This window comes from Lissotriton helveticus, chromosome 3_1, assembly GCF_964261635.1.
Source record: "Lissotriton helveticus chromosome 3_1, aLisHel1.1, whole genome shotgun sequence".
Classification (NCBI taxonomy): domain Eukaryota; kingdom Metazoa; phylum Chordata; class Amphibia; order Caudata; family Salamandridae; genus Lissotriton; species Lissotriton helveticus.
Genome location: NC_136061.1, coordinates 687,119,999 through 687,136,787, shown reverse-complemented (window position 1 = coordinate 687,136,787; position 16,789 = coordinate 687,119,999). Strand labels below are relative to the sequence as shown.

Here is a 16,789-nt window from a genome sequence, read left to right as displayed (position 1 = left end):
GTGGCTCCTCCCCTGGACTACAGTGCGCATGGGCATCGACTCCATCCCCAGATTGTTTTTTTCCACCATTGGGTTCGGATGTATATTCGACATCTCCAGTTCGGAATCGAAATAGACTTTTCCTAAGGCCCAAAGGCCTTTCCTATACCGTCGGTTTTGTTTTGCGTTCGGTGCCCAGCTCTGTTCCGGCTCAGTTCCCGAGTCGGACGTCCGCAGGAGTCGCGTGACTCTTCGGTGCTCGGCCCAGTCGACGCAGCAAGACTTTCGACGACACATCATGGAACGGAGTCCGTTCAAGAAATGTCCCGTGTGCCGATCTAAGTACCCACACATCGACGTCCACCCCGTGTGCAACAAGTGCCTGTCGCCGGACCACGATGAAGCCAACTGTATGGCTTGTTCCAGGTTTCGATCGAAGAAGACGATTCGGCTTCGGCGCGTGGCGCGCCAGGAGGCCCGGCAGTCGGCCCCGGCACCGGTGGACATCTTCGACAGAGAAGAAGCAGACGAACAGGAAGTTCATATGCAGATTTCCCCTCCGGCAGAGGAGATCGACTACGAATATGACGCGGACGTCGAAGTGGTCGAGGAAGAAGTCGTCAACGAGGTAGGAGACGACAATGAGGCCTACGGGGCCACAGAAGATAGCTCATGTGAAGAGCTAAGCCCCGAACAAACAATTACTAAGGCTCAGGTCGAGGGATCGCCACACGGCCTTACCCAAGACCTTCCACCCCAATCCACGGCCTCGCCTACGGGCCCGGCTACGGACACTTCTACGGAGCCTACCTTGGTCAAAACGAAACCGAAACCTTCGGTGTCGACGAAAACGAAACCAATACACACGCTGTCGAAACAAAAGACGTCTGTCCCTCCGGCCGCCTCCTCGTCTTCAGACACGTCGGGGCAGCCGAAACCAAAGGAGGCCGTCGACCCGGGGAAGTCGACCAAGGGCGCCGAGCCAAAGTCGGTCAAAGGCGCCGAGTCAAAGTCGGTCAAAAGCGTCAAGCCAAAATCGGTCAAAGGCGTCCATCCGAAGACTGGGGCCCGCACCCAGTTCTTAAGTCCACCGACAAGTCAACGTCGGCGCCGAAGGCCGTCGGCGCGGAAGGAGGGCACAGTGTGCCAAAGAGGGCTGATCCTGTGCCTCGGCCGGATAAGAACACGGCATCTACGCTCGAGTCTTCACTCGCAGGTGGACCGAAGACGTCTGTCGGGTCGACGAAACCGTCCGCTTCCTTTACGAAGCAGGTGTCGGATTCTCTACAGCGCATCAGGGACAAGGCTTCCGAGGCCGCACCCAAGGATGCTTCCACCGCGAAGCCGGCTGCCACAACGCCAAAGTCTTCGACGCCAATCCTGTTTACGTTGCCGCCGAAGGTAGCACCAAAGGCCTTCGCACCACGGTCGGTCACCGAAGCGCCCGTCCCAGTGTCTATGGCGTCGAACCATTTTCAGCCGCTTGGGAGCTTGAAACCTCGACAACCCACGGTGGAGGAGCAGTCGGAACACTTTATCGACGCCGACACTGGGAAACTAACCCTCTACAAAAGGAAGATCACGGCAACCCAGCCTTTGGAGTCCTACACGATTCCTTTGAAGCGCAAAAAGCCTGCTGTGGACTCCCCTGTTCTGGTGGAGCCTCTTGCTCCACGGACTCCACGAGTGGCTACACCCTCACCCACTTATTCAGATGTGGAGGGTGGAGAAGGTGAGGACGAGGAGTATAACTTTCCTGCCAACACTGATCCTGAGGATCACCAAGACTCATGGGCAGATGCAGGGGACCCAGGGGATCCGCAAACTGCACAGGACCCTCAAATGTACAATGTCAAGACCTCTCCTACCGAGGATTCGGCGGCGTTTAATGCTCTAATTGAGAGGGCGGCTACAAACCACAACATCCAGCTGTATGCTGACCCTATCGAGGTGGACTTCCTCTTTGATACCTTTTCCACAGCAGAAAAGACTGTCAAGACACTCCCCATGCTGAAAGGGGTTCTAAAACATGCTGCAGACATTTTTAAGGAACCCACACGGGCCAGGGTGATCAACCCTAGGATTGAAAAGAAATATAGGCCGGCACCTGGCGATCCCACCTACATCAAGGGCCAGTTGCCATTGGACTCTCTGGTCGTTTCTAATGCCCGGAAGAGGGCGAACTCGCAGACCACTGGTGATGCTCCTCCCCCTGACAAGGAATCTAAAGTGCTGGAGGCATCAGGGAAGAGGGTGGCAGCTCAAGCGGCAAATATCTGGCGTTTCTCTAACACTCAGGCACTGCTGGCCAGATATGACAGGGCACACTATGACACTCTAGAGGCCCTGTTACAACATCTTCCAGATCAGTATAAGGAGGCAGCGGAGATGCTTATTCAGGAAGGGAAGCTTATCTCCAACGCTTCGATTAAGTGTGCACTGGACGTGGCGGACACCGCGGCCAGAACCGTTAACACCAGTGTCATGTTGAGACGCCAGGCCTGGCTCAGAATCTCCGGGTTCAAGCCGGAGATACAGACCACCATCCTCAATCAGCCAGTAAACCCTGATAGGTTATTTGGTCCTGAAGTGGATACCACCTTAGAAAAGATAAAAAAAGGATACCGAAACTGCAAAATCCATGGGGGCTCTCCAGTCCCAGCAGTTTCGGGGAAGCACTTTTCGTCGCTCAGGCAATAGAGGTGTTTCCAGAGGCCAGATGTCCCAGCAAACGCAATACAATAAAGGTGGGGCGCAGTCCTCTTACACCAAGCAGAGTAGAGGCGGCTATCGGGGCAACAGCACCAAGGGCAGAGGTCGTGGAAACAACAACTCCCGTTCAGGCCCCTGAATCAGTACATTCTATCAGAACACTTCCATATGCTCACGCTGCAGCAGGTTCTCCCGTTGCTCAATCAGGGAGACTTCCTCGCCACCTTGGATCTCAAGGATGCCTATTTCCACATTCCACTGCATCCATCACACAGAAAATACCTCAGGTTCACTATTCAGGGTCGGCATTATCAGTTCAAGGTCCTACCTTTCGGGGTGACCACAGCGCCCAGGGTGTTCACAAAATGTCTGGCGACAGTAGCTGCGCACCTCAGGAGGCAGAACGTTCACGTTTACCCTTATCTGGACGACTGGATTGTCCAAGCAAAGTCGGCCAAGCAGTGCGCTGCCAACATGTCCCACACCATTCACCTTCTTCACAATCTGGGATTATCACTGAATTATCCAAAGTCGCACCTTCAGCCAACCCATGTGCGGCAGTATCTGGGCGCGACCATAGATACTCTGGCAGCCACAGCTCAGCCAAATTCTGTGAGGATCAACAGCATTCAGTCGCTAATACAGAAATTCAGACCGCAACACTCGCTTCCAGCACGAGTGTTCATGCAGTTGATAGGCATGATGGCCTCCTGCATCTTCATAGTCCCGCACGCGAGACTACATATGCGTCTGCTTCAAGAGTGCTTGGCACATCAGTGGAATCAGGCTCAAGGACAGTTGAACGACCTAGTGTTGGTGACCGGTCGGGCATACGCCTCTCTGCATTGGTGGAATCCACACAACCTTTGCAAGGGCCGACCGTTCCAAGAGCCTGTGCCACAGATTATCCTGACGACGGACGCATCTCTCCAGGGATGGGGAGCTCATGTGCTCCACTACACGGTGCAGGTACTATGGACAACGCAGCAAAAGAAGATGCACATCAACTACCTAGAACTGATGGCAATCTTCATGGCATTAAAGTCCTTCAAAGTACATCTGTGCAACAAAGTCGTGTTGATCCGGCCGGACAACATGACGGCCATGTACTACATTCAAAAGCAGGGAGGTACACACTCTCCGCAGTTGTCTCATCTGGCTCAGAGCATGTGGAAATGGGCCATTCAGAGGAACATCTTCCTCATGGCGGAACATCTTCCGGGCAAGGACAATCAGATGGCGGATCTGCTCAGCAGGTACAGCCACCAAATGCACGAGTGGGAGATACATCCATCAGTACTCCGCCCGTACTTCCAGCAGTGGGGTCATCCAGAGATAGACCTGTTTGCCACAAGGGAAAACGCAAAATGCCAAAGCTTTGCCGCCAGGTTCCCTCACCCACAGTCGCAGGGCAATGCGATATGGATGAACTGGTCAGGCAGATTTGCGGACGCTTTTCCCCCAGCACCTCTCATACCGCTAGTGGCACGAAAGCTAAAGCAACACTCGATGACACTCATCCTGGTTGCTCCAACGTGGGCACGCCAACCATGGTACACCACGTTTCTAGAACTCTCCGTGGTACCGCATCAAAGGCTACACCTCACGCCCAGGCTTTTGACGCAGAGCCATGGCGACATTCAGCACCCAGATCCGCAACAGCTCAACCTGGCGATCTGGCTCCTGACGTCTTAGAGTTTGGCTACCTTAACTTGCCTCCTGACTGCATGGATATCATACGGGAGGCAAGAAAGCCCACCACCAGAGCTTGCTATGCAGCAAAATGGAAGCGGTTTGTCATTTACTGTAAGGAACACGACATCAACCCGCTAGATGCATCCACTCCCAACATCATCTGTTATTTGTTACATCTTTACAAATGCAATCTAGCATATGCTTCCATTCGGAAACACTTATACGCCATAGCCGCTTATCTCCAAAACAGGCAGCATCTCTCCGTTTTCAGAGTTCCTGCCATTAAAGCCTTCCTAGAAGGACTGAAGCGGGTCATCCCTCCCAGGACCCCGCCAGCTCCTGTATGGAACCTCAATGTGGTCCTCACCAGGTTGATGGGCCCACCTTTTGAGCCTCTACATTCCTGTGAGATTCAGTTCTTAACGTGGAAAGTGGCTTTTCTCATTGCCATTACGTCTCTACGACGTGTAAGTGAGCTCCAGGCGCTCACTGTCCAAGAGCCATTCATTCAAATTCACTCGAACAGGGTGGTGCTGCGCACTAACCCTAAATTTCTTCCTAAAGTGGTTTCGCAGTTCCATGTCAATCAGACCATTGAGCTGCCCGCGTTCTTTCAAAACCCAGAGACAGTAGCTGAAAGAATGCTCCACACTCTTGATGTCAAACGAGCCTTGATGTATTACATCGATAGGACCAAAGAATTTAGGAAGACATAACAACTCTTTGTCGCCTTTTCAGCCCAGCACAAAGGCAACCCCATTTCCAAAGCAGGTATAGCCAGGTGGATCGTTAAGTTTATTCAGATTTGCTATCACAAGGCTAAGCGCACTTTAACGGTCCCCCCCCCCCCCCGAGCCCACTCCACCCATAAGCTCGGGGCCTCCATGGCTTTCCTTGGTAATATCCCTTTGGAAGACATTTGTAGAGCAGCCACATGGTCTACACCACACACATTTACTAAACACTACTGTGTAGATGTGCACTCCAAGCAGCAAGCAGATGTAGGGCAGGCTGTTCTTAGGACACTTTTTCAAACGTCTGCAGCTGGCACAGGCGGCCGCCGTTAATGGAGGGACTGCTATTTATTCTATGCTATAGATATGAATTCAGCAGCCCACATGCCTCTAACTGAATATGCTACTTACCAGTATGCATCTGTTCTTGGCATGTAGGGCTGCTGACATTCATATCGCCCGCCCTCCTCCCCGGCGCCTGTAGCGGCTGCAGAATTTACACTTACTCTTAGCAAGGCCATCGCTCACACAGTTACACTTCATCTTCGCCACAATGGCTAAAAACAATCTGGGGATGGAGTCGATGCCCATGCGCACTGTAGTCCAGGGGAGGAGCCACCTATCTCGTGATACTTCGAAGACTCTTCCAGGACAACAATGTGCAATCATCCGGACCCAACACTAGGCGGCGATCTATGCTATAGATATGAATGTCAGCAGCCCTACATGCCAAGAACAGATGCATACTGGTAAGTAGCATATTCATTCTCTTTACTTTGGAGAATAATATCTATCACTTATGTGTTCCAAACCTTCACATCACTGGTGTGCACCACATCTGATAAGACTTTGTCCAAAAGGTGCTCCATCCGACCCATAAAGCTGGGCATACCCTGGATGGGATTTTTTCCAACGACCCTAGACTAACTGTCTCTATGCCTGTACCGATCATTTGGTCCGACCATCTAGCAGTCCCTTTTTCCCTGGACATTCCTGGCACGAAGGGTAATGCGGGTACTAATAAGAATTGTCTCAAAAGAAGTTTCAGAAATCTTACGAGTGCGGCTCTGGCCCCTTTCATTCAAAATATTAATATCACCTCCCAGCGGATGGTAGATGAGGCGGCTCAAGAACTCACCGACTCTATTATCAACGCAGTAGATGAGCTAGCCCCCTCCACATTCAAGTCTGTGGCGCGACTTAAGCCTACAGCTCCTTGGTTCACGGATGAATTGAGACTTTTTAGACAAAAATGCAGAAAGAAGGAACGGGGATGGCGCAAATCGTGGGATCCTAAAGATCGAGAAGCTTATAAGGGCCTGTTACGAGAATATAAAAACAGAGTTATCAAGGAGAAACAGGCCTATTTTACACACTTAACCTGTTCTCTTACATCATCTAAAGAGCTCTTCAAGATCGTAGACTCTTTATGCTCTCTCCAGGCCCCTGATCCCGTTGTTGTTTCCCAGGAGCTATGTAGTAATGTCTCAGATTTCTTCTATAAAAAAATAGATGATATCTGTCTAGCTCTACAATCACAGAGGATCTCTCTGAGTGAGGTGAACTCCTCTAGAATTAAACTTCTTGAATCCCGGGAGATTGTTGCCCCTCAGACCTTTAATCGGTTCCCTGCACTCTCCCTGGAGGGACTCAATCTCCTCCTAGATAAAACAAAATCAGCTTCTCCTCTGGACCCGGTCCCTTTGAAAATACTCAAGGAATGTAGGGATATCATTCTTCCTCCGATGTTGGAAATAATGAATGGAGCCATGGAACAGGGTAGTTTCCCTGCAGCATGGAAGAGAGCTGCAGTAAAACCCCTCCTCAAAAAGCCTACATTGGATCCGGGGGTACTGAAGAACTTCAGGCCAATATCCCTTCTGCCGGCCCCTGCTAAGATGTTGGAGGCCCACCTGAATTTCCATCTCTCCAACTTCCTTGACTCCTCAGGGTTCTTGGATGGGTCCCAACATGGCTTTAGAAAGCTTCACAGCACGGAGTCTGCTTTGACCAAGGTCACGGATAACATCCGCCGGAAGGTGGATCTGGGTCAATCCACCGTGCTAGTCCTGCTGGATCTTACAGCAGCTTTTGATACCCTGTCTCCCTCTACCTTAACATCTAGGTTAAGGGAGGCAGGGGTAGCAGGACCGGCTCTTAGTCTCCTGAGCTCTTTCCTTCATCAACGAGAGCAGCGTGTAACGCTTGGAGACTTCCTTTCCCCTGCAAAGTCTTTGCAATGTGGGGTGCCACAAGGGTCGGCCCTGAGTCCGACCCTGTTTAATATCTATGTGGCCCCCCTTGCAAGACTAGTAAGATCTCAGGGGATGGAAGTAGTGTCGTACGCTGACGACACGCAGATTATGGTGTCCCTGACCCACCCTGTGAATGTCGCCGCGTCCAACTTTAGGTCCTGCATGCAACTTGTTGCAGAGTGGATGATTCTCAACTCCCTAAAGTTGAACGGCGACAAGACAGAAGTCCTGGTCTTTGGTAAAGACCAGGGCCTGTGGTCAGGTGAGTGGTGGCCTTCATCCTTGGGCATCTGCCCCACTCCGACACAATCTGCTAGGAATCTTGGCGTCATTTTTGACACCCGGCTCTCCATGGAACTCCAGGTCAATAGGACCGTGGCCACCTGTTGGGGTGTCATTAGGACTCTTAAAAGAATCGTCCACTATCTTTCCCCTCAGGCACGTAAGCAGGTTGTTACCGCCCTTGTTGGTTCACGGCTCGATTATTGCAATTCACTCTACGCCGGGATCAACAAGGGCCTCCTGCAGCGCCTGCAGGTCGTACAGAATGCGGCGGCGCGTTTTGTACTGGCCCTGCCCTGGTTGTCATCCATGACCTTGGCCAGGAAGAGCCTCCATTGGCTCCCTATTCCTTCCAGAGTTTCGTCCAAACTTCTTTGCCTCACGTACCGTGCCTTGATGGCAGGTCCGACTGATGCTCTGGGATCCTTGCTCACGAGGTACGTTCCGAACAGATGCCTACGTTCTCTAGAGCTAAACCAACTGGTTGTCCCACGCCCTAAGAAGGTTAGATGGGGGAGCAAGGCCTTCTCCATTCTTGCACCCCAGTTATGGAACACTCTCCCCCTGGAGATCAAATTACAGCCTTCTCTTGATCTCTTCAGGAAAGCGTTGAAAACCTGGTATTTCATTAAAGCATATCAGTAAGCTCTTGTTCCTGACTGCACGTGCTAGGTTTTTGAGTTAGGCGCCTTGACGCTCACTGGGCATAGCTGCGCATTATAAAAGCCATTTCATTCATTCATTCATTCACTTTGATAACTTGTAGTGGAACAGAAAATCTGGATTCACCTTTTGGTACCCAACCTTATTTCTTGATCCTGACCCAACAACCAGTTACAATGTTCTGATTGTCAATATCTTTAAACATGCCAGCATATCTGCTTTGTACCTTTTCTTTCACGTCAACCACAACAGACAAACGTGTGACATCAACCAGTTACTTATTCATCCATTCTCTATTTAATTTGGAACCAGAAACACGTCCTCTCAAAAGCACAAATAGAGGCACACCTGTCGACACGTTGGACATTGTTCTGTATGCCCATACATATTTTCTGTCACTTGCTTCCAAGGTAACTTATTAGTCATAGCCAGCTGCAATTGGTCCTTCAAGTTGCAATTGAAATGCTCAACCAGCCCACTACTCCTTGGTTGATATAAAGGCCCTTAGACCATTAGGAAGATACAAAAGTACTTACCAAAGTCCAATTTAGAGAGAGAGCACAGGGACTGGGGTCCGGATTAACAGGCTCCCTTTCAGACTAGTCAGTAAAACAGAATGACACCCGCAAAAAGTGGGGGCAACCATTAAAGCAGATCCTACTTTCCTACAGACTGGTATGGGGAACTTAGTGGAAACCAGGGTACTGGGCACTTCTCCAGATACTGACAGGCTCTCTCCACCAACTGTGGCAATGGCGAACTGGGCATCTTATGCCATGGGGGTTCAAAGGGCAGCTGAGGTCCTTGGACTGGAGCTGCCTTCTGTGCAGGTCAGGACTAATCTCTGGACCGAGGTGCTTCAACCTGGGTCTTCCACCTTCGAACCCCTTTTGGCCTTAAATGAAGCACTAAGTGATGTCCTTCAAGGCATGTGGTTCAAGCCTAGCACAAGGGGCTCCTGTGAATAGGACACAATTGTACGCCTTTATCGCCCAGCTCCGGCTGACCCAAAGTTTCTCAGCCAACACCCCACCCCAGAAAGTTTGGTGGTGCAGGCCTGAACATCCCAGGGCACGTTCCCTTCCGACCCTCTGTATAGGGAATCCAAGAGGCTGGACTCATTTTGTAAGAAAATATATTCTTCCTTCAGCCTGGCATTGTGGTCAGTGAATACTGCATGCCTATTGGGCCGTTTCTCCCACTCCCTTTGGGAGAAGGTTGCACAAGTACTGCCACAAGTCCAGGAGGAGAACCGAGCTGTGCTCTCTCATTCAGTGAAGGACAGGAGAGATGCAGCAAAATTCACCATAAGGTGTGACCTTGATACAACAGATTAGTTGGGCAGATAGATTTCCATCACAGTGGCCTTGAGGCGCCACCCCTGACTTAGAACAACTGGCTTCTCGAGGGATGTCCAGGCAAATTTGATGGGCATGCCATTTGATGGAACCCCCTTTTTGGAGAAAAGGCAGCTTCGGCCCTAGTGAGGTTCAAGGGCTCTCGAGCTACAACCAGATCCTTGGGCCTCTCTTCTACTCCTCGTGGCAATGAAAGGGGTTTCCAGCTGCATCAGCCCAAAACCAGCCACTGTCCTACGTAGGCTTCCCAAGTCGTTCGGGGACGTGGATGCGGTTCATTCCAACATAGGAATGGAAGCAAGAAATCCTCAGCCACCCTGCCCTCGTCATCCACAGCCTCCAAGCTCTCCTAGTCTGCAAGACCACACCACTCCACTTGGTGGGGGAACCCATCATAACCTCTCCCACTGGACATCCATAACATTGGACAAGTGGGTCTGGCAGATCATTCAGGAGGGCTATTTTCTGCCTTTCCTTTCTTTTCCTCCTCCCATTCTGCCAAATCAGGAACGGCTGACAGACGATCATTTAAAATTGCTCCCGGAGAAAGTTACAGCTCTCTTGGCCAAGGGAGCTATTGATAGAGTCCGAGTTTAAGCATTAGGCAGTGGCTGTTATTACAGCTACTTTCTGATTTTGGAGAAGAACAAAGGGTTGCGGCCCATTTCAGATCTTTGGACCGTCAGTCTCTTCCTCAAGAAGAAGTTCAAGATGCTCACTCTGGCTCAGGTCTTTTCTGCCGCCGACCAAGAAGACTGGATGGTAGTGTTGGACCTGCATGACACGTATTTTCACATCCCCATCCTACTCGGGCCACAGGCTTTAGCTGCGGTTCAAGGTAGGCCACGAGCACTGTCGTTTTACCATGCACCCATTCGGCCTTACCAGTGCCCCTCGAGTGTTCACCAAGGTGATGGTGGTGGGTGCAGTTAATCTGTGCAGGTTAGGGGTGTCAGTCTTCTCCTACCTCGACAATTGGTGGTTCAAGATGTCATTGCCCCAGGCTGTCGTCTCCCTCCTTCATACTACGGCGGACCTCCTGCATTCGCTGGGGTTCTCTATAAATGTGCTGAAGTCACACTGGACCCCTTCTCAGACGCTCCCTTTCATCGGAGCTGTCCGGACACTGCAGTTTCGGGCCTATCCTTCCGAGGTGCCAGTTCCAGATATTCAAGTTATGATTCCGATGTTTCAGCCTCTATCCTAGATTTTGGTGAGACTGACTCTGAGGCCTCATGGCCTCCTGCATCCTGTTGTTTAAGCATGCCAGGTGGCACATATGTGGGCTTTGCAGTGGGACCTGAAATTCCAGTGGGCACAGGATTGAAGAATTCTCACAGATGTGGTCCTGATCTCAGAAGAAAGTGCGAGTGTTCAGCAGTGGTGGCTGACAAACAGCGATAGGGTCAGTGGCATACTCCTCTCCCTTCCCGAACCAGAGCTCACAGTCACAACAAATACGTCACTTCTGGCATGGGGCGGTCATCTGGGAGAGGTGGAGATCAGGGGATACTGGTCTCCAGCGGAATCAGGCTCCACATCAATTTGTTGGAGCTTTGAGCGATTCGGTTTGGATTGAAGGCATTTCTCTGTCAAGGGGAAATCAGTGCAGGTGTTCACAGACAACACTACCGCCATGTGGTACTGCAACAAGCAGGATGGGGTGGGGTTGTGGACCCTTTGTCGAGAGGCCCTGCGTCTCTGGAATGCGCTGGGAACAGCAGGGTATAACGCTGGTGGTTCAAATCCTGGCAGATTCTCAGAACTCCAGGGCGGACGGACACCGTCGATGCCTAATGGATCACCAATGGCGTCTCCAGACAGATGTGGCGCAAGGTCTCTTTCAGCAGTGGAGAGAACCTTATTTAGATCTCTTTTCTGAAGAGAACGCGCATTTTCAGCAAAACTGCACGCAGGAGTTTGCAAAGCAGCTATAGCTCGGCGACACCTTTCACCGCGAGCGGAGCTCAGGCCTGCTGTACGCCTTTCTGCCCATACCACTCCCGCCCAGGGTTCTGAAAAAGATCAGGAGCGACCAGGCTCAAGTCATTCTTGTGGCCCCAAACTGGGCGAGAAGAGTCTGGTAGTCAGAGCTTCGGAAGGATTGTCTGTTGCAGCAGCAGGAGAGGGTCAACTCTGTGCCGCCATGCGTGGAAATTTAGCAATGGCAGTTGATGGCTTTTGACCTTCCTCCTGAAGTTTGTAACGTTATCTTGGCGGTCATGTGTCCCTCCACTAAGACGTTATACACCTGCCGTCCGCAGGAATTTGTATTATACTGTACAGAAAGGTCTATTGACCCTCTTTCTGCTTCACTTTCCACTGTTCTATTTATTTTACCCCTTACCCAACAGGGCTCTGCTTTGGGAACTCTCAAGGGGTATCTTTCTGCTCCATCCGCTTTTCGGCAGCTGTCAGACCAACCCTCTCCCTTTTGGTCTCCGATTATAAATAGATTTCTGAAAGGGCTGGCTCACTTGTTTCCACCCACTCCCTTTGTTATGCTGCATTGGGACCTATTGTTCTACCTTCCCCAGCAGCAGGAGTGTAGAATCGTGTCTGTAATCGGCAGCAGCCCTAACTTGCTGTCAGACCCTGAAATGCTGTAACCAAGAGTACAGGGGAGGGCAACCCAGGGGAGCCCCCCACTACAAGGGATCATACCTCCAACACAGGAATCGGTGTTTGGGGTATGATTCCAATATGGTTGATACCAAAATGACCGGGTTGGTGCAGCCACTATATAGTTAGACATCTCTTAATGACTGATGTTCACTATATGTATCAAAATGGCTGACCACACTTATAAAGCCTGGAGAATCGACTCCGGGGCTTATAGGGGTGGCCTGCTCATGCAGGGGCACCCTCAGCCTTATAACAAAGCACCCTTCCCTTAGGACTGAAGAGCCTGCTATAGGGGTGACTTGTAGGTTTTAAGTGTAGTGACCTCAGATATAAGGAAACTTATATCTGTCATGAGAGGTGAAAGCATCAACTCGCACAGGCTGCAATGGCTGGCCTGTAGTCACAGTTTGACTGGGTTCCCATGGGTGGCACAATACATGCTGCAGCCCATGGGAGACCTATGGTGTACCTATGTCCTGGGTACCTTAGTTCCATATGCTAGGGACTTACAAGGGTACACCAGTAACCAAGTGTGGATGTACATCAGTACTTACCATTGGACAATTAAGGAGATTGCATCAGGACTGGGGTCCTGATCAGCAGAATCCCAGTCAGACTAGTTTAAAGCATCCTGACATCAAGCAAAAATTGGGGGTAACCATGAAAGCAGATCCTACTTTCCTACAACATATTTATGTTTAAAGTTGACATCTTTTGAAAGAATGACTTATAACACACATATGCTTGCATGCTAGTATGGGAGTATGTTCTCAGAAAATGATTTGCTTACATTTACACTTCTTTGTAGGCACATCATCAGACCCTGGTACATTCTGTACGGACTACGTTCACTGCGCAAAATGTTGTTTGATGTTGTTTGGTGGGCCACAGCATTACCAGAACTCGGGCAGAGAGAGAATGGGTTAGGTTTATTATGTAAGCTGCACTAAGCCCTTGTTTAGACAGTGGATCATTTTGACGAGATTGTTGAGGCCATCCCAAGCAAGAATTCAACCCAGCTGAATCCCAATACCATCCTGAAAAGGATGGCAGCCTGTTCCGCACCACGGCTGGCTGCCAGGTGACACAAACCTGCAGGTAAATGGAGAGTTAGCCCACACTAAGTTATTCTGGCAGACTTGCATACCCTATGCTTACTAGCAAGGAATCGCTAGGTAGGAGTACCATTATATGTATTCATTAAATCAACGCAATTGCACAATGGTTGAACTATTCATTCTTTTCACCATTCTTGTAACACCAGTTACATTGTTTTGCTCTATTCAATTTATCATTGCTGCACACATATTTTATGCAAGAGTCCAATTGCATATACCATCCAGTACCCTGTCAGGTTAGAGGTCCAGATGGTGCACTTTGAGCTAGCCAGGGCTTAGGTCAACAAATCCTGTTTGGGATGCAGTACTCAGTCCAATATTGTTTTGATACTTGCGATGCCCAAATGCACAGTCTTTCTGGAGTATGCAGTTGATTGATGGTCCAGTTTCAGAAGCATCTATTGATTTCCATCAACAACATCAAAGAACGAAATCAATAAGTAAATACAACTTGCTCGTGTTTTTATTTCTACTTAAAGAAATATAAACACTTACGGATGGAGAGCTCACCCAGTGCAAGACCTGTTCAATCGATGCTTCTTATGTGAGTCAGCATGAAATGGAGTTCTGAGATGCAATACATTTAGGAAGCAGAACTGTAATTCTTTCATCGCATATACTCGCATATCACTGCTAACCCCCAGACTCTTATGAGAAGCAGTACCACCTCAGAGTATGGAAAGTGCTAGTTGGAAGAAACATGTTTGGCAAGCAACCAAGAGATTCTGTATTACTGGCTGTGCATCGCATCACCTGAAGGTCTTATAGCCACAGAGTAATGCCCTTCTATAGACACCTGCGTTATTCTGCGAATCATACGTTCGTGCAGTCGCATGTTGTACATAATTCACTTGAAACAAATCATGTTGAAATATTTGTTTGAACTGTGCTGACAATGACCACATGTTAAAATATCAAACGTCTGTACACTTATCCATTTCAACTTGGTCCCACCTTTTTCTCTACTTTTCAGGGTGTAGTTGGTGGTGTGACGGGAATCATTACAAAGCCTGTGGAAGGTAAGAAAACTGTATTTAAGCAAGTAAAGTCCATTGTTTTATTGAACGTTTTGCTTTTTAAGTTTCATTTTAAAAGATTTCCATTGAAGTCAGTGCAGTGTAATTACCCATTATTCTTCTGTAAATGGTAGTTCCCCCCCCAAAAAAAGTATAAGTCCGAATGTTCATTTTAGCTTTTATTTAGTAATGATGAATGAAGGAGCCCGGAGCAAAGGAAGATTCAAGGATTTGCTCAGGATCACCCAATTTGATGAGGCACTAAGTTCCACTGTGAGCACTCTAGACACAGTGCAAAATCTCCCGCTAATATTTCTGACCAATTTAATGCCATCTGGTGAGGGCTACCCTTAAGAGTCTTGTCCTGAAAGCAATGAATAACAAGAAAGCTATCATATCTGGTGTCAAAAACGAAGGTGGTTTTGTAGTCAAGCCATGGCACACTATGGCACAAACCAGAATATGAGGCCTAAACTACTATACTGAACGGAAATAAGAGCAAAAATCTGAGGTCTAACTAAAGATGCAGTTTCATTAGGCAGGCTTCCTCGGGCGCTTTATCTGTGGTGTAGGAATCTCCCAAACGACCACTGGTATTTTCCCTCACAGTAGATCTTGCACCATTGTAGTCAAGCAAGCTGAATTGGTTACAACATTGGGCTTCGGTGATCATGGCCTCGCCATTCCCTGTCCAGCTCTTCTCTCTCACAGGACCCATGTAATTGTTGACCCCCATTGTCTTCCCAACAGAGGTCCCTGACACATCACTAAAAATGAAGGTTTCTGGCATAAACCATGGCTGGCATCTGCACCCTGACGATAGCGCTGTGCATTGGTTTAACAGTTCATCTGTACCATTGGTTCCTTCATTGCCAATATTCAGAAGCTAAGGATGGTTCATCTTACACTTTTTAAAAATATTTTGGAGTGTGCATTTTATGATTGTATAATTCGCAGGGACTAGATAATGGAGGGCAGGTTGCCAAATCAGGGCAGGTTGCCAAATCTTTGCAGGACTTATTGGGTGCATGTGGTATTGACGTGTTTCATGAAAGGGCAGTATATAACATCATGCCAGCACCCTGTCTCTCAATAATATTTCCTAAAAAACACTTCAGACTTGGAACCACATCTTTCCATGAGATTCATGTAGTTATTAAAATGTACTGACGTTTTAAATAATGCCTCAAAGAAAGAGACACCGCCCACTGCTCATTTGAAGAATCTTTCAGAATCTTTCAGAAATCCCATTGAAGATATTTGGGAAACGTGGTCTCAATTGCCTACTATTTGTGGAACTGTTAAAAGAATACAGGTGTGAGGCTAGTTATTCATTTTATTCAATGATTTGTTCAGAGGCCAACTCCATAGTCGTTTCTGCAGTGGATTCTATCACAAAGGATACCTTTGTTTCCGGTTGCTTTTAAGTGAATACTGTCAGTAGTTTTATGTAGGCTAACACCAGTACCTCGGAATTGAGGTAAACATACATTTAAAACTAATCTCTGTGAATGTAAGCAGCCTCCGTAGTGAAGCGTATAGACCGTTTACCAGTGAGCTGGCTAGAAAGGCAGAGGAATAAAATCTTTTTGTTGCAGAAAAGCCAGACTCAATTGCTTTCTTACTTCAAATGCTCTTCACCGAGAAGACTCTGCCATGATCTCAGACAACTCTCTGGTATTAATGCTGTGTAAGGTAACCTTATGTAGCCGCGAGATGCAAGAATATTCTCGTGGAGGCTAGATATTACTTTGCTTTTTGATGCGAAATTAATCTACCAAATGATGCTGTAAAGTGGCCATAATGTAAAATTCCTAATCGGTTGCCTATCGTTACCTGAGACTCTACAAGTGCAAATAACTTTTAGAGAGTATTTTAACAGGTTAACTTGAAGGATTAATATTCCTTTAGCAGAATAAGTTTCCTGTCTGTTTTCTCTACCTCCATTGGATAAGTAATTTCAAAGATCCTTCATCTTCTGAAATACAAATTACAAAACAATCTTGTATACTTCTCACATTAATTAGGCCATGTAAATCTGATTTGTGGTCACATATCGTGGTTGGAACTGAGTTGATGATGCCACTTATGGTAACAACCCATCAATAATAAAACTGTCACCTACATCCCTGATGTCAGTTACTATTTTCTGCATGCCTAAATGTCAAGGCCATTGTCAAAATCCCTTTTAGAGGTGCACAGGGCAGGAAAGAATTACTGGGCCCAACCGTGGTGGTTGTGGCCTTTTACTTCTATTGCCATGTGGCCCGATCCACTTGGGGTAGAGTAAGTATGCCCAATATTACCTACCACGTTCAGCACTTTACCTTCTGTGGTAGCGTAGTCTCAAAG

At 48.6% G+C, this 16,789-nt stretch overlaps 1 protein-coding gene across 2 annotated transcripts in view; it reads left to right on the top strand.

Moving 5' to 3' along the window:
- The window catches only part of VPS13C (vacuolar protein sorting 13 homolog C), a 2,773,485-nt gene that overhangs the window by 2,369,312 nt on the left and 387,384 nt on the right, over positions 1-16,789 (top strand). For both annotated transcript variants that reach the window (XM_078680824.1, XM_078680823.1), the window contains exon 77: positions 14,395-14,440. In XM_078680824.1, the coding sequence (XP_078536950.1) occupies positions 14,395-14,440 (46 nt within the window). The remainder of the gene's footprint in view (positions 1-14,394; positions 14,441-16,789) is intronic.